Source organism: Diabrotica virgifera, chromosome 9 (assembly GCF_917563875.1).
Source record: "Diabrotica virgifera virgifera chromosome 9, PGI_DIABVI_V3a".
In the NCBI taxonomy this organism is placed as follows: Eukaryota; Metazoa; Arthropoda; class Insecta; order Coleoptera; family Chrysomelidae; genus Diabrotica; species Diabrotica virgifera.
Genome location: NC_065451.1, coordinates 60238847 through 60263787, shown reverse-complemented (window position 1 = coordinate 60263787; position 24941 = coordinate 60238847). Strand labels below are relative to the sequence as shown.

Genomic DNA, 24941 nt, shown 5'->3' with positions numbered 1-24941 from the left:
AGTGGAAATATACAGAAGCACGTAGTGTGCTATGGAAAAAAACAAAGGAACATTGTTCAGATGTCTTATATAATGAATCAAAACAACAATAAGACAAATAACACTATGAAATATAACAAAAAAAGAGTGTGTGTACTTTGTACGCGAGTAAGAAGTTATACTTATATTATTATGATTTTAACGAAATAAATATATTTTAAACAGTTTAATTTTATTTTTATTTAAATATTACACTAATTTTAATACTTAAAATAATACCAAAAAATAACGTTAATATGTAAATTTTTATGAATTCTTGCCTTCGCGCATTTGCTTTTCTCTCGATGAATCGTAGAAAATGTAAAAACGTCAGATTTTCTACACAAATTTTTAATTTTTATTTCATTATATTTTAATATCAATTTCCCAACTATTCCCAACTAAGATAAATACATAACTGTTATTGTCACCGGTAAACTAAGTTAAGGAAGTCAAAGTGGAAACAAGTAGTGTGCTATGGAAAAAAATAGAACTATTAGAAGTATTAACTTCAAGAAGTCATCATGTGTCAAATCAGTAAAACATAAAAATTTGTTCATTGATGGTTTGTTGCGGTTTGTTTCTATTAAATTTTATATAAAATTTATACAGAGTGAAATTCAAGATGATTCTTACAAACTAAGAATCATTTCATATGATAGCCACATTCTTTGAATGCATAAGAAATGCAACTGTTGCGGCTAGAATATATGCAATGAAATATCCCCAAAGACGTCACCCCAGTAGTAGAGTTTTTCATATTTTGTTTTGATTTATTATATACGGTGACATCTGGAAAATGTTTCTTTGTTTTTTTCCATAGCACACTACTTGCTTCTATATATTTCCACTTGTATGACAGCAACAGTTATGTTTAAAATTTACACGTTTCTTAAGATATCTCGAGGTAGAAAAAAGGTATAGACATGCGGTTTTCGGTATTCTGTTGCTAATTTGGTCTAATTTTGCAATACAGGAAAAAAATACATACTTGTATTTAATATTTTCCAAAGAAAACTAGATTTCTAAAAAGAAAATAAATAGCGCCTCCTAGCCGGCATATTACGTAATAGGCTGTTTCCAAATTATAACTATTACATTGACGAAAAGGAGCTGTTTTCAACAAGACCAAGTTTGCAAAAATCGATTAAGCAGAACCGTACTTACAGCGATTTTTTCATAACACGGTTCCCATTCACCCCCACCTCTTATTTGCACAGGTAGACTTAGGCCCGTATTCATAGTCGAGACTCAAGTCAGAGTCGATGCTCAAGGTCGACCTTGAAAAAATTTGTATACAAATTTGTATAAGAATTTGTTCAAGGTCGGACTTGAGCATCGACGCTGACTTGAGTCTCGACTATGAATACGGGCATTAAACTTGTGAAATAAAATATGCGCAGAATTTTATAAAGAATACGATAATCGGATTTCCAGTGCCCTTTCATTAGGAAAATTTTGTAAAATTTCGATTTTTTAATTTTTGATATTCAATTACGCCCTCTAGCGGTGGACTTTCAATTATGAAAATAATTTCCAGGCTTTTCTCGAGGCAACTTTTCTTATAATTTTTTTTCCAAAGCTGTACTATAAACGGTTCCTGAGATATGGCCGAGCGCCATTCTTATTGGGACACCCGGTACATAATCAGTATCCTATAAAACGGTATGCGGAAAGCGAAAGTTACAAATTAAAATATTGATATAAGTAGTTGTATTTGCGGTAACGGACTTTCGTGTTTTTGTCAACACTGATAGTGATAACAGCAATTATTTTGAAATATCAAGGTTGTTGAATGATTCACAGGCTATTTCTTACCATCTCCTTGGCACTGATTGCGTTAAAATTGGGGTGATTGAGATTGTGTCATTTTCAAAACAAAGATTTATACAAAAATTTATGTTTAGCAACTTCAATGATAAACAACAATATTCAAAAAATGGAAAGAAACTGATATAACACTTACAAAATATTATCAAATAAAAATATAAAATATTCAACATTTAAGTAAACCACAATAGATATAGGAGAGGTCATAACGGGGAAAATAAAAAAATGGAATGTACGGTTTATCAGATCTTTGAATATAAAAGATAAAAATGATCAAAACACCTGAACTATAAAAAATATGAATGTACTTAATACAACTAATCAGCATCATCATCAGTGGTACTACAGCCCTAGTTGAGCTTTGACTTTCCCCAGTCTATTTCGCCAGTGTTTATCACCAACCGTGAGCAGTTTACTGCGCCTATCTTCATCGCATCCTCGTCCATTTGCACATTGAATGTTGTTAATGGGTACTCCATTTACTTTTATTCTAGTAGTTTCACTCTAATAAAAATTGTAATCCCGGCCGGATTTGAACTCATGATTCCTGAGTTTTTACGCTTAGTAGACTTTTTATCTTTGCCTAAACTACATTTTCATTGTTATGTTTATTTACCTACAAATTTAGCACGTAAGAGGATGGGTACGTATTTTCGGCTGCAATGCTATTCAAATGGGGATTCATTTTTTTCGAATCCTGAGAAAACTAATAAGTATTTTTGAAAAATTTAAACGCAGAATGAAAGATTACGTTATTAGCGAGGGCCGAAAGTCCCTGAGAACTTCTATAATGTTTATTTTAATAAGTTACAGGGGTGAAAAACTAAGAGAAAATTTAGTGTAATTTTTAACAAATATCTCATTCAAAATAAACTTTTTATTTATTCTAAGGGACTTTCGGCCCTCGGTAATAATATAGTCTTTCATTCTGCGTTTAAATTTTTCAAAAATATTTATTGGTTTTTTCAGGATTCGAAAAAAATGAACACAATGTCCGTGGTAATATTTTCCAAATCTATCTTTGTCATACAACGCACTCAGTCGAATAGAATATTGTCAGCATATTGTCAGTCAGTGACAATCAGTGACAATTTTAAATATTTGACATGGTATTGGGAATATTTTGAGTTGTTGATTAAATAATATTGATATATAGTGTATTTGATAAATAATTGATTTAAGACATGAACTTTATAAAAGTTATTTATTGTGTATTTTTTATGGAAGGTCCAAGCAGAGAATACATCAAGATATTTTCTGTGATCCAAGTATTTTGTTGTTAAAGATGTTCAAAATTGTAAGCATTCCATAGTAACAATATATTATTAAAAAATCACTTTACCACTTTTCATCTTTTCTCGATTGAGTATTAGTTTTTGTTGTACATAATAAATTATTACAATCACTGAATACATAGTTAGTGAAAAAATTATCACATTAAGGGCCGGTTGTTCGAACGCTAATCAACAATGATCACTATCAAATATTTAATTACTGTCACCAAAACTGTCAATGTCAACTTTTATTGGGTTGCTGAAAACATAATTGATTATAATTATGAGATTAGTTAATCAATTAACATAATAATTATTAACATAATTGATTAAGTAATTTCATAATTGTAATCAATTATGTTTTCAGCAACCCAAACAAAGTTGACATTGACAGTTGGTGACAGTAATTAAATATTTGATAATGATCATTGTTGATTAGCGTTCGAACAACCGGCCCTTATTAACTGAATTAATAATTTGCAATTATACAAATATCAGTTATCCAAGAATATTCAAAAGCCATCTCTTTAAGTTAATTATGACATTGTCAAGTAGAATGACATTCTAGTAATGTTTACATATCCATACCAGTGTAAATTTTGCTACACGTAATTTGCCATGTAAAGACAGAAAGAGTAGGGATAGCCTTAAAAATATTTGCGAATTATGTACCCATGGCCTTAACTAATAATGTACCTCTAGTATTGGGACTGTGCAAGTTCGGCAAAGCGACACCTGGTTTCTACGCTCAGCAACATTATTCGCACTTTTAATTATATTGGCCAATTATATTAGTCCTGGTTACTGGATAATTGTCAAGGCCATAGTCCAAAAAAATAATAAGAAAAAGTAAGATTCAGGTTATGTTATTAAAACGTAAACAATTGTATGTAGTAAATAAAATGAGTTATTAAAATGCAGTGCTGCAAGCAAAATACAATTAATTCAATTTACCTTTATATAATAATTGCATATCATATCAATATTGAGGAGCAATATATAATTTTTCTTCTTCATTGACAGTAGATATGAAATATACGTCAATTTGACAATTTTAATTGACAATGAATTATTTAAGAAAGTTACAATATTTCTCCCCTAATCTCGCACGATCGTTTCTCGTATCCCCCTCCAAGTACTTGCACACCGCGAATATAACATTATTCAGTGTACTTTTGACATGTGAGACGCACGCGAGAACCATACATTTACTTGAAGCGCATTTTAATGAAATTACAATTTAGGCTAAAATTTGATAATTGTGAAGTAGTATCTGTGAACTCTGTATGAGCATACTTATTTCTATTTTAGGGCAACAATGGTTTTTTGTAATAACACTGATGACAAGTTTTTTGCTGAACGGTAAGTTTGTTATTTCATTATATAAGTTATTAAGTAATATAATTTACACAAACTGTCGTTGTATTTTAGTCAGAGTCAGAAAACAGGAAATTATATGTCTTTTTTAAAGGTAAGAAAAGCCACTGGCGGATCCAGAGGAATGGTCTAGCAGTCTAGTGGCGAGGTGCTATCACTCATGCTGTTTAACACGTACACTAACAACCAACCAATCATTAAAAGTGTCGAGCATTTCCGGGATGCTGACGACCTTGCATTGACCGTACAGGAAAGAACCTTTGAAGGGGTGGAACCAGGCTTCTTCTTCTTTGGGTACCGTGCCCAAATTTGTTCTACCAATTCCTATTTTTCCTTCGATCTTTCCGTTGAGTATTAACTGCAGTATCCAAAATCTGCTACCTCTCATTATATGCCCCAGATATTTAAGTTTTCTCTTTTTTATTATATTCGTCAAGTCACCTTCAGCTTTACCTATTCTGTTTAAGACTTCTATGTTTGAAATGCGTTGAACCCATGATATTTTGAGCATTCTACGATATGACCACATCTCGAGGCCTTATGTGTTCATCATATTGACCTTCTGATCCAGGACATAACATTTTAGGAACTTGATTCTTAGTTGTAAGTTCAGGTGAGAATTGCAAAGTATAGATCTAAGTTTCATAAATGCTCTTTCAATTTCTATATGAGTTTTAATTTCTTCATTAGGATTTAGTGTCTCGTTTATAAAACACCCGAGGTATTTAAAATGGGGTTTTGCAATCTTGTCAAACATTTTACACGAGAGATTGAAGCCTTATACCGAAACGTTTCTAGGAGAATATCGGGCAGGATTCAGGCGTGGACGTTCAACCATTAACCAGATCTTTAGACTGCGACAGATCCTCAACAAAGCGCAAGAGTTTAACATAGATATGTACCATATCTTTGTCGATTTTAAACCGGCATATGACAGTGTCTTAAGACCAAGTCTTTACAACGCTATGAATGAGTTAGGAATTCCAAAAAAACTCATATGTTTGATAAAAGTAACAATGGCGAAGATGCTATCAGCAGTAAAAATTCAAAACGACTCGTCAACCCCATTTGAAATACATAGGGGGTTAAGGCAGGGAGATGCGCTGGCGTGTTAGCTTTTTAATGTAGCCTTAGAAAAAGTTGTACGAGACGCTAATCTAGATAGCAGGGAACAATATTTAATAGATCAGCCCAAATTCTAGCATATGCAGACGACTTGGACATTATAACAAGAACCAGGACGAGAACTGCGGAAATCCTAACCGGTCTAGTAGCAGCAGCAGACAAATGGGGTTACATATAAATCAAAATAAAACCAACTTCATGGCGACTAACACAAACACAAGAGCTGGAAATGTTAACGCAAATCTAATCATCAATGACCAACACTTCGAAGCGGTCAAAGAGTTCATATATCTAGGGACATTGGTTAACCCCAATAATAACACATCTGAGGAAATAAAAAGGCGAATAATAATTGCAAACTCGTTTAACATGGTCTATCGAAGTACTTATCTAACAAACGTCTGTCTCAAAAAACTCGTATAAGGCTGTATAGAACATTGATAGTCTCCGTTCTCACATATGGATCAGAGGCATGGACGCTAACTAAAACAGATGAATCCGCTCTATCGATTTTTGAAAGGAAAGTGCTACGCAAGATATTCGGAGCAGTCTGTGAGAACGGAATATGGAGGCGTAGATATAACCTTGAACTGCAGAATATCTACAAGCATACATTTGGTGGAAAAGCTATTATCACTGTAATTAAGCGAAACCGCCTGTAGTGGGCAGGACATGTAGCCCGGGCCCCTGAATCGAACATGATAAAAAAGATTCTAACAGGTCAACCCGTGGGAATGAGAAGACGGGGTAGACCAAAGTTGAGGTGGATGGACGGGGCAACACAAGATGCCGAGAAGATCGGAGTTGGCAACTGGAAAATGCAAGCAAGAGACAGAACAGAATGGCGTAGAAAGCTTAAGGAAGGTCGAGGCCCTCTAAGGGATGTAGCACCAAGATGATGATGATGAAATTTTGTAATCGGCTCATTGTTGACAATTAGTTGCATACGGCCAACGTCTTGTTTACTAACCACAAGTAACTTTGTCTTTGATGTATTTGTGCCAAGTACGTTATTGGAGCATTCTATAGTGACTCAATCTATAAGGAATTGAAGATCTTCGATACTTTCAGCCATGATCGCTGTGTCATCTGCATATCTGATATTGTTAATAGTTTCTCCCTCAATTCAAACTCCACATTTCCCTTCTAAGACTTCGTTACGTATTGTTTCTTGAGAACACGTTAAACCAAGTTGGATATAACACATAACCTTGTCTAACATCGCATTGAATGAAAATTTTGTCTGTTTCTTTGCCAAAATAGAAGCTTCTTGATTCCAATAAGATGTTGTAAAAGTCTCAGATCTTTATCATAATCATTTCTAGATAATCAAACAGCCTATCATGTTGGACCTTATCACACGCCTTCTCGAAATATATAAAGCAGACGTAACTTGGTTTCTGTACTTCCCATGATGTTTAAAGTAATATTACTAAAGAATATATAGCTCCTTGAAGAAGCTTTTATATGAAACAGACGGTCACGTTTATAAGCAGGCTTGTTGACGAGGGATGTTGCGGCCGCAGTGCGGGCGGTAATGAGATCGGTTAAGCTGTCGTAGTCGTTGTCACCTCTATGGCACCGACTCAGTTGGAATGCAAAATCCTATGCTAAAACGTTACAGGGCACTACCCTTCTATTAGAGTATATATTCGTTAATATTACCATTGAGAACAAGGCTTTCCTTGTTCTCAATCCTTTTCTGAAACTGAATTGTTTGTTTCTTATTGTTTCTTCACATTTCTGCTACTTCTATTAAGAATGATCTTGAAACAGTGTGAGAGAGTGGCTCATGAGACTAAAAAGACAGTGACTCATCCTGAGACTCTAATGTCTTTACGTGATGATGTATTACTCCAATCATATTCGTGGCATTATTTCGGTTTCGTATCTGCAATTATAAATGTTTGTTAGTTCTGAGACATTATCGTCATCTGAAAGTTTGAGCCAGTCTGATGGTATTTGGTCGGGGTCTGGACATTTCCCATTTTTTGCTTTGTTTGATGGCTTTCTCTACTTCTGATTTTAAAATACTAGGACCAGTATTCGTATATTTTGCGGTGTTAAGTGATGGCCTCGTACCAAGGAGGAGCTCCTGTATGTAATTCGTCCATTCTTCCTTTTTTCGTTTAAGTCGAGAATTATTTTACCTTTCAAATTTCTCATGAAGTGACCAACAAACCAGACTTGAGTTGCAGATCTATTTCATTACAGAAGGTTAAATATACATACAATTTTAGCACCCGAATTTTTAATTGACTGGACAATTTCCTACAACGGAAAAAGTGTTTTTTTTCTGAAAGTAAAAAGTACTTTAGTAAATCAAAAATGAATAACCATTTTCAATTTCGTTGCAACACGAAACTACAGCCGCATCATTATTCTAGTCCAATGAGATAGTGCAGCAAGCACCTCTACCGGTTTCGAAACTTATTAGTCTCTCATCAGGAGGCACATATGCTGCTCTCTCTGACCCAACCAGGACAAACCCCGGCATGCAGTCACGGATTGCAACGGACGAAATGGCAGGGATGCCCTAGCGGCAACTGCTAGCAAAAACTAAGTTTTCAATCTAATATCACATAAAACAACACCAAACGATGTTACTCTACATCCTACCAGATTGAAAACAATGGGAACCTTCTCTGGTAACACCTCCGAGGCTTCTACAATTTGCAACCCATAACGGATGCTGAGACTAAGGAAGATGAAGGAACTTTACAATTTATAATTCACGTCCCATCTGTTCAGCGCAGTAAAGTTCCAACGATAATGGTTCCCTTCATACTACCAGAGAAGGTTCCCATTGTTTTCAATCTGGTAGGATGTAGAGTAACATCGTTTGGTGTTGTTTTATGTGCTATTAGATTAAAAACTTAGTTTTTACTTTAGTAAAATTTACTAATTACCACATTTTATTTCAGTCTTCAGTCCTATCTTTTGTGGAAGTCTAATAGGCGTAGTGGGGAAATTCTCGCCCATATACATAACAGCCGTGGTCGGAGGTCAAGCCTTGGGTGGCGTCTTCGCAGCCGTAACTCAAATAGCTTCATTGGCCATCGGAGCCTCATCCTCGCATACTGCCTTAGTTTATTTCGTCATAGGAAATATCACCATAGCTTTAGGTATAGTTCAGTAATCTACATATTATATTACTTTATTTAAGTAAGGGGGTTATGGTTTGAAAATTTTGAGATTTTCGATTTTTTAATATTTTAAATGAAAGTGCGACACCTAAATTTAGTCTCAAAGTTTTTCATCGCTTTACCATAGTAAATCTTTAAATTAATTATAAGAAACATAACCAGTAGTTTAGTTATTAGTTGTGATTTGATTGCCGTAAGTAATTTTATCAATATATTTACGGTTTCATCAAAATCTTATAGAATTTCAATCCAGTCATACAGTTTTGTAAATTCAGAGGTGTTTAACAAAAACTTGTTTTTTGGCTTATCTTCGATAAGTTAAATACTTTGTAATTGGCAGAGTCGTACTGACCCAATTACAATATAATGAAACGAAATAAGAAAATTAAAATAAAAAGTATTTAACAATTTCATCCGACGGCTGGTACTTCTGACTACAGGGGTCCTCCAATGTTACCCGATCAACAAACACCATCTTACTCTACAATTACCCAACAGAAAGCAGCTACATTCTCTTCGAAACTACAAGCCGTTGTTATCCCAGCAGTAGACACACTAAAATTAGAAGACTACGTTACAGCAATAGGATCACTAGTACAACCCAAAAATGTACTTTTTTCATCACGAATTTCTAATGGCAGAATCTGCATCTACCTTTCCAGCAAAGAAGTTTTTGACACTTTTTTAACAGACCACGGAGGTATAAAAATAGGAGATAATGTTATCAGAGCAAGAAGACTAGTCACTCTTGCTAATAGGTTACTGCTGTCTAGTGTCTGTCCGTCTATTCCTCATCACATCCTCGAAAAATATCTTGCCGAGAAGGGCTTTCATCTTCTTTCACCCATGTCTTTCTTAAGAGCGGGAATTCAAGATCCTCAATATAGTCACGTATTAAGCTTTCGTAGGCAGGTGTGCTATACACCTGTCGACAATCTTGTTATTCCTGAATCAATTCTCATTGACTTCGATAATACATCTTACCGAATCTTTTTTTCTGATGGACTCACTTGCTATCTCTGTCATCAATCTGGTCATATCGCCTCAATATGTACCTATACGGCCACCCAGTTAAACCCGTCCATACCTACATCCCAAACTGACCAAGACTCTATTTCTTCCTGTAATGCAACAGCTGAAGACAAAAATCACTCTGTCCAGAATCAAACAGAAAATACTGGTGAAGTAATGGACTCCCAAGAACTCCCTACAGAAATTACTATACCGAAACGTTCTCATTCTGAAATATCGTCTCCAGTTAATACACCACCGGTAGAAAACACAGAAATAGATTTTACAAAACCTAAAGCAAGATCAACAAAAAAGCCAAGAGTCACTAAATCTGATACAAAAACTGGAGAAACAGTTTCTACTGAATCACTTATCCAACCGGCAAAGGAATTTATTGATAAAGCTTCAGCCCTGTTTGAATTAAACTATACAGAGATAGTCAGCTTTCTCGATGATGCACACGGTTCTCCCAATCCATTAAGTATCGCACAGGAATACACGAAGGACATAGCAGGACTATTAACAATGCTAACAGAAATCTACCCCAAACTCGAAGACAGACGCATTAAATCTAGAATTATACGAATAAGGAAGAAAATACGTCGTCAACTAAATCTAGATCAAACTGAAAATGATAACTCCGAAGATACAGATGTTTCCCAAGAAAACCTCAATTAAAAAAGATCAATAAATGTGCTACGCCTGTGACACCAATATAACTGTAGGTCATATTGTTATAGACTGTCCATTATATAATCTGCAAAGACAAGCTACTGGACTACCATGTGATATAAAGTGTGCGTTAAACAGTGCGGATTGTGACAAAATCATTAGGTTTTTAAAGGAAACTAAATTATATAATAAAATATGAGTGCTACGTTTCAGAACAATCATAAATTAAAATCAAGTTTGTAAAAACTCTGTAAAAAAAAACTTTGTAAAATAGTTTATATTTTATATCAAATTAATATGTATCATTGTACCACCGCTAATAACCTTTTATGGTTGATGCGGGTTATTTCTAATAAAAAAAAATGAAAGTGCATAGCTTCAAGAGTACTCTCTGAACATTTCAGATTGATTGGAGCAAAATTCCCTACCTTTGACTCGCGTTACAGCAGGTTCGCGCCAGCACGCTTGAGCGTAGTGAGAAACGTTCAACAGCTGTTCCCCTTCTCTTTTGCAAATTACTCCGCGATTCAAAAACATATTTCGATGTGCATCACTTTACAATTTGACAGACAAAAAAGAAATTGAAAATAAAATTTGACAAAACTTTAAACGCGTTTTTTCTCAAAACCGTTTTTTTTTTCAAAGGCGGTGGACATTGTAACTCAAAAACTACGAGGGTCGTTTTTTTTTTCAACCTCCGTTTGTCCATAAAAAATTCCCGTGAAGCGTTTCGCCATTGCGGTGCGCAGTGGGCGACAGCATCTCCCCTGCTACACTCTACATTAATCCTGACTTCCAGGCATCAGTCTGTACTGTGCTACACACGAAACAACATGGCCGCGACAATTAGTTCTCCCGCCAAGTGTGAATGACGCGCTGTCATTCGCTTTCATTTGACACATCAAGGATGTGTCAAGTGTGTGTGTGTGTGTCAAATGAAACTTATGGAAATTCCATTGCCAACGATGTTAAAGTGAAGCGACGGTTGTTTCTCACCGCTTCATCAACACGTTGAACAAGCTCATCTGTAACGACAGAATTGCGACCTTGACCCCCTTCGTCATGCACATCATTTCGTCCTTCTTTGAATTTTCGGCACCATTCACGCACAACTCCATCACTCATAAACCCTTCTCCGTACACTTGACACATCCTTCCATGAATTGCAGCTGCACTATTGCCTTCTGCCTGCAAAAAGCGAATGACAGCGCGTAATTCACACTTGCGGGAGAACTAATTGTCGCGGCCATGTTGTTTCGTGTGTAGCACAGTACAGACTGATGCCTGGAAGTCGGGATTAATGTAGAGTGTAGCGGGGGAGATGCGCTGTCGCCCACTGCGAACCGCAATGGCGAAACGCTTCACGGGAATTTTTTATGGACAAACGGAGGTTGAAAAAAAAAACGACCCTCGTACTTGACCGATCCACTTAAAATTTTGCATATTTTTTCTTTAGCCATTTCGTGAGGTAACGAAGTCGCGATATTTTTTGTTTTAGGCTTATGTTTTGTTTAACAATAATAAATATGTTGATTTTCACCCTTTTTTACAGGAACTTTCGATATTTTGACTTCTGAGTGATGCCAAAAACTCAAAAATCGTTAAAACTAAAAAACTCGACAGCGCTGCATCGAGAAACTCATAAGCTAATAAATTTTTTTGAATTTTTTGTTTCACATGATATAAAGACCAGTTCTGATGTCCACCGCAAAATTAGTTTTTTTAAATGTGTGTAAAAATTTGCCGCCGTTGGTTTATTTTTCAATATGAATTATACTGAATATACTCGTAATTATTTAATTTAAAAATAAAAAATGTTTACCAGTTTAAAAAAAAATCACAAAAATATGCTTGAAATGTTGATTTCAAACCATACCCCCTTAAGGTAACGCGTTGTGCCTAACGCGTTGAAACATTTTTATTTTAAATGTTACTTATTGTTTTCATATTTCCTACTGTAATATGGACCATACCCCTCCCCTTAAGGTAACGCGTTGTGCGTAACGCGTTAAAATATTTTTCTTTTATATTGTTACTTATTGTTTTAATATTCGTTACTGTTCTTTTCAGGTATAGTTCTGTACATAGTTCTATCTAGATCTGTATTTTTTACGTACCACACATCTGACCAGTCTGTGATAATTAACGAGTTCCAAAGGGAATCGATACAAGAAGTTATATCGTACAAGGAGATTTTAAGGAAAACTTGGGGCTACTGTTTTTGCGCTTTCTTCGTCTACGTCGTCACGATCGCTGCTTATCCAGCAGTTACTGTTCTTGTGGAGTCTGAAGGGAAAGGACACGGAAACAGGTGGAATGGTGAGTATCTTTTCATATTTAAACTTCAATACAAACTGTTTCTGTTTACAAAACAACAATATCAACATAGGATAGTATTCTTTTTTCTACGGTTTCATATGACTAATATAAACATTTTGTCTCGAGTTGATTCGTTCATTGCTAAAATTTTACAAAAATGCATTTGTTAAGATCTACCATCGTAAATTAAATTAAATGCTGTTATTAATACTGGTCTCGTACACCTTATGGCGCGTCCGCATTGGTAAATTTTTCATGCGTACCAGCTGTTCGTCGCAAATATTTGCGTGCTCGAAGTAAATTGTGCTAGTGTGGACGTGTTCGTCGCATAAAACGAACGCAAGAATTTTCGACGCACACAACGCACACGATTCATCGTTTTTCAGTATTCGAGCGAAATCAAATGATTTGCATCGCATTCGTTATCCAGTGTGGACGCTGCTGTTCTTGGTACAGTGTGTGTTTTTGTTTGTTTCTTTGTTTACAGTTTACAACATCGATTGAGTTAATAGTGTTATTATATACGAGGGCATTTAGCACAAAATAAATAGATTTTTAAATACAGCACCTAGAGACTTTAAGTTTTTTGCATTATGTTCAGGATGACGTCCGAAAAAAAGTCTACTATTCAAAAATGGGTGGAAATGCATAATTGCACTGTAAATTGCATAAAGTGCACCAAAATTGCATAAATATAAAAATAAAGTCAAAATCAGTATACTAAGGAACAAAATTTATTATTTGGGGAGTTTTTGGGGTCACTGAATACGATTAGGCCATCAGAACTGACCCCCGGATCACCTGGTGCCCAAGGTCAGGGCAATAGACGTCATCTTCTGGAGCTTCGATGGTTTTCGGCATTAAATGGATTACTCATGAGGGGGCTCAATAGGGGTCGCTAAATACGAATATGCCATCAGAATTGACCTCCGGAGTACCTGGTGCCCAGGGTCCCTACTAAGGCACGTCAACTTCTGGAGTTTCGAGGATTTCGGCACTAAATTGATGTAACTGGATTCGGGGGGATTTTGGGGTAGATAAAGACGAATATGCCATCAGAACAGACCTCTGGATAACCTGGTTGCAAGGGACGTCATCTTCTGGCCTTTCGAGAGCTTTCGGTATTAAATTGCTGCAAACGGATTACTCGGCGGTTTTTGAGGTCGCCAAACACGAATATGCTATCAGAATAGACTACTGGATTACCTGGTGCCCGAGGTCACTGCAAGGGACGTCATCTTCTGGAATTTCGTATGCTTTCGGTATTAAATTGATGCAAACGGATTACTTACTGATTTTTGGGGTCACTAAACACGAATATGCCATCAGAATTGAATTTTCTGAGGAGCTGGTGCCCAGGGTCGCTACTAGGGCACGTCATCTTCTGGGGTTTTGAGGGTTCTCGGCATTTAGTTGATGCACATGGATTACTGGAGGGTTCTTGAGGTCGCTAAACACGAATATGCCATCAGAACCGACACCCTGTGCACCTGGTGCCCAAGGTCACTGCAAGAGACGTCATCTTCTGAAGTTTTGAGGGATTTCGGCATTAAATTGATGAAAACGGATTACTCGGGGGTAACCTTTAAAGTCATTAAACACGAACATGTGATCAAAACAGACCATCGTAGCACCTGGTGCCCGCGGTAACTGCAAGGGCGTCATCCTCTGCGGGTGAGGTTTTTCGGTACTATATTGACGAAAACCGATTACTTATAGGTTTTTGAGGTTGTTAAACACGAATATGCCATCAGAACAGACACCGGACCAGCTGGTGCCCAGCCTTAAATTACGATGATCAATAATAACGCCAACGCATAATAACATTGTCATAATATAGTCTAGTAAAATAAAATTACACTACATGTAAATCAAAATGTAAATTCGTACAGGTTGAAACAAATTTTTTATCAAAGTTTAGGTGGGTACAAAAGGTATTTTCAAGAAAGTATCCAAATCATACAAGGGGATCATTGTTTAAATAATTAAAAAGGGGTCATCTTTGCAAAAAAAATTACTTTTTTAACGGCTGAGGTCATTCAATTACTAATGAAGGTCTATAGGAGTGTTTTTTGCAAAGCTGAAGGATAAATCTTTCACATAAGACTTACTAAATTAAATTTGACCCCCTATTTATTTAAATAATTATACATAAAACTTTAAAAACCAATTTGCATAAAAATATTTTTAGCGTTTTAAATAAGCACTATAAAATATCTTATTTTACAGGACAAGTTGCGCTATGTTATCAGTATTAATTAAAAAAAAATTGGTTCAAAAATATTTAATATTTTTTTAGATATTGAATTTGTTTATTAAATGTTACTCTATTTTCAATTGCAAAAACGCGGTTGTTGCCAAATAAATATTCACCTGTATTAAATCTTGTTATTTTTATTTTTATGTATGTTTTCGATAAATGTATTGATAAATTCAAATTTCAATTAAACTTTCCCCTAAAATGGCATTTGAAAATTATTCAAATTTGTTTATAATTTGTTTTTTTAATAACGTCGCGGAGATTAAATATTTTGAAATGCTGTTTCGATCATTGCGTTCTTGGTAATTTTTCACTAATTAACAAATTTTTTTGTCTTTTTTCCCCTTCTTTTTTTTTCTTTGAGTTATATTACTACGGGCCCTTTTAGGGTTGTTTCATTAAGAATGTCGAATCTCTAAGTTGTATATTCTAGACCTAAAAATATTAAGATTTAACTAAAATCACTTAAATAAAATGTGGCTACTTACTGAGTTACAGGGTGTTTTATTTAAAAATTTAAAAATTATTTTTACCAAGTACTTTTAAACTATTTGACGTGTCCTTATCACACTTGGCAGAAAGTGTGGGTACTATACAGTCTACTAAACTGCGATAAATAAAAGTTTCTAACTACTACCAGAGGCGTACGACAGGGGATAGTTAATGGTTGACCCTTCCCAAATTCTACGCCACTGAGGTAATTACTATTTTAGCGAAATTTTCCGATTCTCCAATACTGTCTATGTAAATAATATACTCTTTACTGGTAACGATTAAGTCATTAGTTTTGGAGATATTGGACGTTAAAAATGAAACGGCATATTTATTTTGATTCATTCATTCATTCATTTTAAACTTCCAATATCTCTCAAACTGATGACTTTATCGATACCAATAAAGTTATTTACATATAAAGTATTGGAGAATCGAAAAATTTCGCTAAAATAGTAATTCACTCAGTGGCGTAGAATTTGGGAAGGGTCAATCATTCACTATCCCCTGTCGCACGCCTCTGGCACTAGCTAGAAACGTTTATTAATCACAATTTAGTAGGGTGTATAATAGTCACACTTTCTGTAAAGTATGATAAGGATACGTCGAATAGTTTTAAAGTACTTGGTAACAATAATTTTTAAATTTTTAAATAAAACACCCTGTAACTCAGTAAGTAGCCACATTTTATTCATGAGATTTTAGTTAAATCTTAATATTTTTAGGTCTAGAATCTACAACTCAGAGATTCGACATTCTTAATAAAATTTAACCCTAAAAGGGTCCGTAGTAATATAACTCCAAGAAAAAAAAAAGAAGAAGAAAAAACGACAAAAAATGTTGTTAATTAGTAAAAAATTCCCAGGAACCCAATTATTGAAACGGCATTTCAAAATACTTAGTCCCCGCAACGTTATTAAAAAAACAAATTATAAACAAATTTGAATAATTTTCAAATGCCATTTTAGGGGGAAGTTTAATTGAAATTTGAATTTATCAATAGATTTATCGAAAATATACATAAAAATAAAAATAATGAGATCTTAAGCAGGTGAATATTTCTTTGGCAACAACCGCGTTTTTGCAATTGAAAATTTAGTAACATTTAATAAACAAATTCAATATCTCGAAAAATATTAAATAATTTTCGACCATTTTTTTTGCTTAATACTGGTAACATAGCGCAACTTAGTCTGTAAAATAAAATATTTTATAGTGCTTATTTAAAATGCTAAAAATATTTTTTTGCAAATTTGTTTTTAAAGTTTTATATACAATTATTTAAATAAATAGGGGGTCAAATTTAAATTAGTAAGTCTTATCTGAAATATTTACCCTTCAACTTTGCAGAAAAAAATCCCATAGACCTTCATTAATAAGTTAATTACCTCAGCAATTAAAAAAGTAATTTTTTTGCAAAAATGACCCCTTTTTAATTATTTAAACAATGATCCCCTTGTATGATTTGGATATTTTCTTGAAAATATCTTTTGTACCCACCTAAACTTTGATATAAAATTTGTTTTAACCTGTACGAATTTACATTTTGAATTTTTTTTATTTTATTAGGCTAATATAGAATGTAGTAAATCGATCTGGAAATAAATAATGGAAAAAACATTGTCAGATATAAATAAAGTTTATATCAATTTTATATACACATAATAGACGAGGGCATTTGGCACAAAATAAATCAATTTTTAAATACAGCACATAGAGACTTGCAGATTTTTGCATTATGTTCAGGATGACCTCAGGAAAAAAGTCTACTATTCAAAAAGGGGTGGAAATGCATAATTGCACTTTAAAGTGCATAAAATGCATCCAAAAGTGCATCAACATGTCAAAATCAGTATACTAAGGACCACATTTTGTTATTCGGGGATTTTTTGGGTCACTGAACACGAATACGCCTCAGAACCGACCCACAGATCACCTGGTGCCCAAGTTTTCAGCATTTAATTGACGCCGAAATGGATTAATGAAGGGGTTTTGAGGCCCATCCATCTTCTGGAATTTCGAGTGTCTTTAGTACTAAATTGATGCAAATGTATTACTCATAGGTTTTTGTAGTTGCTGAATACGAATACTCCATCAGAACAGACGCCGGTGTACCTGGTGCATATGGCACGCCATCTTCTGGAATTTCTAGAGTTTTCGGTACTAAATTGATTCAAACGGATTACTCTTATGTTTTTGTAGTTGCTGAATACAAATATGACTTAAATGAAAGACCTTGGAGTATCTAGTGACCACGAAGGATCACACTATCAAAATAAAATATAGTAAATCGATTTTGAAATAAATGAAGGAAATATGCTGTCATATATAAATTGAGTTTATATTTATAAACAATTAAAAAATTGTATAGCACAACATAGTTATTTTAATAAGCAGTCTAAGTAAAATAGCAAAAAAATGTTACCAATTTGAATTTTTTCTTTGAACAGCAACTCAGAAAACCTCCGAGTACTCGGTGTGTACCAATTTAGTGTCAGAATGCCTCAAAATTCTAAAACATGATGTGCATAGCAGCCACTCTGGCCACTAAGAATGCATGGGGTCGGTTCTCATTTCATATTCGTGTTCAGCAAACCCAAAAACCTATAAGCAATTTGTTTGCATCAATATTCTCGAAATTCTATAAGATGATATGCCTTAACCGTCAGGTGCTTTGATGTCTGTTCTGATGGTGTATTTCGTATTCAGCAACCCCAAAAACCCATGAGTAATTCGTTTGCATTAATTTATTATCGAAAACTGAATATGACCTATCCTAGGCGCCAAGTGCCCTGGTGTCTGATCTGATGGTGCATTCGTGTTCAACAACCCCAAAAACCCATGAGTAATCCGTTTGCATCAATTTAATGCCGAAACTCCAGAAAATGAGCCGACTTAGGTACCAAGTGCTCCGTGGGTCAGATCTGATGGCGTATTCCCTTTAAGCCATTCCAAAAACCCTCCAGTAATCCATTTCCAAAAATTTAATGCCGAAAACCCTTGAAACTCCAGAAGATGACGTCCCTTGCAGTAACCATGGTCACCAGGTGCTCAGTGGGTATGGTCTAATGGCATATTCGTGTTTGACGACCTCAAAAATCCCCCGAGTAATCTATTCGCATCCACTTTATGCCGAAAACCCTCGAAACTCCAGAAGATGACGTGCCTTAGTAGCGATCCTGGGCAACAAGTGCTCCGGAATTAAATTCTGATGAGATATTCGTGATTAGCGATCTCAAAAACCTGTAAGTGATCCTTTTGCATCAATTTGATACCGAAAACCCTCGAAACTCCAGAAGATGACATCCCTCACAGTGGCCTTGACCACCAGGTAATTTTAAGGTCTGTTCTAATGGCATCTTCGTATTTAACCACCTGAAAATCCCCCACTGGGGGACCCCCAGAGTCCAATTACATCAATTTAGTGCCGAAATCCCTCGAAACTCTAGATGATGACGTGCCTTAGTAGCGACCCTGGGCACCAAGTACTCCGGAGGTAAATTCTGATGGCATATTCGTATTTAGCGACCCCTAAGACCCGTGCGTAATCCGTTTGCATCGATTTAATGCCGAAGACCATCGAAACTCCAGAAGATGACCTGCCCTAGGCGCCAGGTGCCCTGGTGTCTGTTCTAATGGTGCATTCGTGTTCAATAACCCCAAGAACCCATGGGTAATCCGTTTGCATCAATTTAATGCCGAAAATCCCCGAAACTCCAGGAAATGAGCCGCCTTAGGCACCAGGTGCTCCGTGGGTCAGATCCGATGCCGTATTCGCGTTCAGCCATTCCAAAAACCCTCCAGTAATCCATTTGCAACAATTTAATGCCGAAAGCCCTCGAAACTCCAGAAGATGACGTCCCTTGCAGTGACCTTGGGCACCAAGTGATCCAGAGGTCTGTTCTGATGACATATTCGTGTTTAACCACCTCAAAACCCCCCGAATCCAGTTACATCAATTTAGTGCCGAAATCCCTCGAAACTCCAGATGATGACGTGCCTTAGTAGCGACCCTGGGCACCAGGTACTCCGGAGGTCAATTCTGATGGCATATTCGTATTCAGCAACCCTTAAGACCCGTGAGTAATCCATTTGCATCAATTTAATGCCGAAAACCATCGAAACTCCAGAACATGACGTCTCTTGCCGTGACCTTGGGCACCAGGTGATCCGGGAGTCAGTTATGATGGCGTAATCGTATTCAGTGACCCCAAAAACCCCCCAAATAATAAATTTTGTTCCTTAGTATACTGATTTTGACTTTATTTGCATATTTATGCAATTTTGGATGTATGTTATGCACCTTAGAGTGCAATTATGCATTTCCACCCATTTTTGAATAGTAGACTTTTTTCCTGACGTCATCCTGAACATAATGCAAAATACTTAAAGTCTCTAGGTGCTGTATTTAAAAATCTATTTATACGGGTGTTTTTAGTGCTATATGCCCTGGTCTATTAATCATGAGTAACGATTTAATAATAAAAAGGAAGTATGCAGTGTTTATCATTATGTGCGGCTTACTTAGAGGTTCGATGAGAAAAAAGGAAAATAAAAAGATACGGAGATACCGGATCAAATATTTACATCAACAAAGAACTTTGGAAGACAGTTCCCAGATACTAAATAGGTACATATTGTCGGTTGATAAAAGCACCGGTCATTTCAAGAACTTGCTAAGAATGTCTCCGCAAAACTTTGAAATTTTGTTAAATAAAATTGGGCGTAACATTCAAAAATAGGATACAAACTTAAGAAAAGTTATCGCTACCAAGGAAAGGTTGGTTATCACTTTACGCTTCCTGGTAACCGGTGATTCGTATTCCAGTCTACAATATATGTTCAAGGTATCCAAACAGAAAATATCAGATATAATTCCAGAAGTATCTATGCAGTGCTTTAAGACGTATCCTCAGAATTCTTCGATTCTCTAAGTCTGTCGTTGTCACTAAGAAAAGCCATTCTGATTTGTACACTTCCTTGGCCCAATACAAATAAAGAATCATTAATAAGAATCCTCTTAAACTTAAGAAAATATATGAAATATTTCATGAAGACCATGTTATATATTTTATTTTCTATACAAAAATTCTTTACATCTCCATGTTCCAACTGTTTTCTTGCCTTTGGCTTTTCCCTTCTGTAAGAGCCTAATAAACTTAATATTTTTTTGTTTTTCTTGTACATCCTCAACCTCAAAAACTCTTCCAATTTCTTCCTAAGAATCAGCTGTTTTATTTTTGTTATAATGAAATTTACTCTTTGGATCCCATAGATTAGGATGCTTACTATATTCCTGGATTAATAGTAAAACATCTTCCCTGGATAAATCCATATTAATATTTAATACCCGTCTACTTATTTAAACAGAAAACCTATTCTGTGATTTACTCCACACAACCTGAGCAGGTACGCACAACGAACGATAAATAAATTTTCGCTGGTAGAGCACCGCGTCCTCACTGGTAAAAATTTGCGACGCAAATTCTTGCGACGAACCATTAGTTCAAAACGAACGAAAAATTTACCAATGCGGACGCGCCATTAGGGTAAAACGAGTAAATGATTATATAGGGTGCCCAAAAGTAGTGGAACGGTCGAATATTTCGCGAACTAAACATCGGATCGAAAAACTGAAAAATACGTGTTCAATCATTTTCAAAGATCTATCCAATGACACCAAACACCAACCCCCACTACACCCCCTGGAGGTGGGGTGGGGGGTAACTTTAAAATCTCAAATGGAAACCCCTAGTTTTTCTTGCAGATTTGGATTCGTTACGTAAAAGTAAGCAACTTTTATTCAAGACATTTTTTCGAACTGTGGATAGATGGCGCTATAATTGGGAAAAACGATTTATCCTGATACCATAGGTAAATTATAGAAACGGTCTAATATCTCGAGAAATACACTTCCAAATGAGAAACCAAAAAACAGGTTTTTAATATTATTCGAAAACCTATCGATAAACACCAAAAATGACCCTCCAACCCACCCCCTGGAGACGGGGTGGGGGGTAAATTTAAAATCTTAAATAGCAACCCCCACTTTTTATTGCAGATTCGAATTCGTCATGAAAAACTAAGCTACATTTATTCGATACATTTTTTAAAATTACTGATAGATGGCGCTAATAAATCGTATTTTTCCAATTAAAGCGCCATCTATCAACAATTATTCTAAAAAATGTTTCGAATAATTAATTTTTCATGACGAATCCGAATCTGTAATAAAAAGTGGGGGTTGCTATTCAAGATTTTAAAGTTACCCCCCACCCCACCTCCAAGGGGTGGGTTGGAGGGTCATGTTTAGTGTTATTCGATAGGTTTTCGAAAAGTATTAAAAACCTTTTTTTTTGTTTCTCATTTGGAAGTGTATTTCTCGAGATATTAGACCGTTTCTATAATTTACCTATGGTATCAGGATAAATCGTTTTTCTCAATTATAGCGCCATCTATCCACAGTTCGAAAAAATGTCTTGAATAAAAGTTGCTTACTTTTACGTAACGAATCCAAATCTGCAAGAAAAACTAGGGGTTTCCATTTGAGATTGTAAAGTTACCCTACACCCCACCTCCAGGGGGTGTAGTGGGGGTTGGTGTTTGGTGTCATTGGATAGATTTTTGAAAATGATTGAACACGTATTTTTCAGTTTTTTGATCCGATGTTTAGTTCGCGAAATATTCGACCGTTCCACTACTTTTGGGACACCCTGTATATATAATACTTAGTCCAGAAAGCCACTGCGCATCCGCTAGGAAAAATATTCTAATTCGAATTTTTTGCACAATCTTACTCAAAAAGGATTCCTTTTAACAAATTTGCATGTTGCCAGGACCAAAAGGTGGTCAAAAATTTTTTAAACGTTTTTTTTTTGTTTTTTTCCTAAAATTATTTTTTTTGCATGGAAATTTTTTTTAGGTTTTTTGGATCATTCCAAACAGAAAAGGTCTTTAGTGACTTTTCTCTAAAAATGATAGTTTTTGACATATAAGCGATTAAAAATTGAAAAATTGCGAAATCGGCCATTTTTAACCCTCAAAAACTATGTGAAAAACTGAAAATTTGAATGTTGCCAAGGTAAGTAGATATTCTTTAAACATCGATTGATGAAATCACGAAGAGTTTTTGCAATACAATATTCAAAACTCCTTTGTTTTTTAATTGCTAATCAAGCGTGCGCGACACTATTTTCCACCGACAGTATGGTGCAAATGAAAGGAATAAATTCGTTATTTCGTAAACCGGCGGCTTTAAGGAAAAATCCCGAAACAAATCGATTTTTATTTTTAAGTTATGATATTGTGGCATATATGGTATACTAGTGACGTCATCCGTCTGGGCGTGATGACGTAATCGATGATGTTTTTAAATGAGAATAGGGGTCGTGTGGTAGCTCATTTGAAAGGTTCTTCAATTCTCTATTCAGTAATGTAAACATTTATATAATTATTTATACAGGGTGTCCTTCTACTTCTTTTTTTGCCAAATAATTTAATTTAATAAACATTTTTTGGATAACCTGTATAAATAATTATCTAAATGTTTATATTACTGAATAGAGAATTGAAGAACCTTTTAAATGAGCTAGCACACGACCCCTATTCTCATTTAAAAAAATCATCAATTACGTCATCACGTCCAGATGGATGACGTCACTAGTATACCATATATGCCACAATATCATAACTTAAAAATAAAAATTGACCTGTTTCGGGATTTTTCCTTAAAGTCACCAGGTTACGAAATAACGAATTTATTCCTTTCATTTGCACCATACTGTCGGTGGAAAGTAGTGTCGCGCACGCTTGATTAGCAATTAAAAAACAAAGGAGTTTTGAATATTGTATTACAAAAAACTCTTCGGGATTTCATTAATCGATGTTGAAAGAATATCTACCTACCTTGGCAACATTCAAATTTTCAGTTTTTCACATAGTTTTTGAGGGTTAAAAATGGCCGATTTCGCAATTTTTCAATTTTTAATCGCTTATATGTCAAAAACTATCATTTTTAGAGAAAAGTCACTAAAGACCTTTTCTGTTTGGAATGATTCAAAAAACATAAAAAAACTTTTTTCCATGCAAAAAAAATAATTTTAGGAAAAAAACAAAAAAAAAACGTTTAAAAAATTTTTGACCACCTTTTGGTCCTGGCAACATGCAAATTTGTTAAAAGGAGTCCTTTTTGAGTAAGATTGTGCAAAAAATCCGAATTAGAATATTTTTCCTAGCGGATGCGCAGTGGCTTTCCGGACTAACTGGTGTTTAAAAAGGGAAATAAATATAAATTAGAAAACTATAGATCCATTAGCCTGCTTTTGTCAGGTCATCGAGTTTCGGGTGTCTACATTGTAAAATGGAGTGCCCCCGATCCTTCATGCTATGGCATGCTGGACGAGCCATACAATCTGTAGTCAACACGTCGAAGTATGAGCAAGAATACGAACCGTATCAATGACGTATGTCCTAAAAGTTTTGGTACAAAATTCATTGGCTTTAATTTTAACAAGAACAAAATAATTTGAAGTTGCCTCTGGACACAAAAGCTTGTTTACATTGTTTAAAGTCAGTTTAGATTTATTTATTTTGAAACTTTCGCTTTAAGCTGTAGTATAAATTACAAATAAGAAAAAGTATCTACAAGTTGGTTGGGCGGGTACACGAAGTTGAAATCTGTCGAATATTTCAGAATAAAAACAATTCACGCAGAACCATTTATAGAACAATAACGAAGTGCGAGCAGGGAATACCAGGGCTGAATCTACCAACATGTGGAAGATCACGTGCATTTACTGCCCAGAAGTAAGAGCGATTGGAGAGAGGAGCAAAAATCAGCTTGGAATGGAAACTAGAAGCACAGTATAAAGAGGGACAGTAAAACTACTTCTCTGTCGGCACTTTGATCTCAAGAAGTAATACCGGCAGTACGCAATTGACAATTCACGCGTGGTGGATGCGGGTTTTCCCTGTTAAAACCCGTACGTTTCTATGCGACTAGCAATGCGAGAGTGGGGTAAAAGCGACTAAGAACATTGCGCGGTCGCCAAGCGCGACTACAGATTTTACTTCCAATTTTTCGGAAAGTGGTTCTACTGTCCCTCTTTATACTGTGCTAGAAGATTGGCTCGTCAATACAGATCTTCTAAGAGTACTGTATCGTTGGAATTGACGAATAATGGTGTAACATATCGAAAAATACGTAAATGCCCCAAATACTCTCAAGTGAAACTCGTTGAGACCTTATATTACTCAAGAGATACCCAAAACTGGCCGCTACAACACCAAATACCCTTTGTTCCCAAAAACGATAATCCTCCAAACTTGCTGCAGGCTCGCCCAATAAAGGATTTTTGGGCTTTACTGTCTAGGAAATTTATCATGGTCGCTGGGAATCCCAAGATGAGGAACAATTAA

At 35.4% G+C, this 24941-nt stretch overlaps 1 protein-coding gene across 2 annotated transcripts in view; it reads left to right on the top strand.

Annotated features, from left to right (window-relative positions):
- The window catches only part of LOC114338459 (equilibrative nucleoside transporter 3-like), a 131943-nt gene that overhangs the window by 48461 nt on the left and 58541 nt on the right, over positions 1-24941 (top strand). For both annotated transcript variants that reach the window (XM_050662073.1, XM_050662072.1), the window contains exons 4-6: positions 4434-4484; positions 8549-8749; positions 12524-12772. In XM_050662073.1, coding sequence (XP_050518030.1) covers positions 4434-4484; positions 8549-8749; positions 12524-12772 — 501 coding nt within the window. The remainder of the gene's footprint in view (positions 1-4433; positions 4485-8548; positions 8750-12523; positions 12773-24941) is intronic.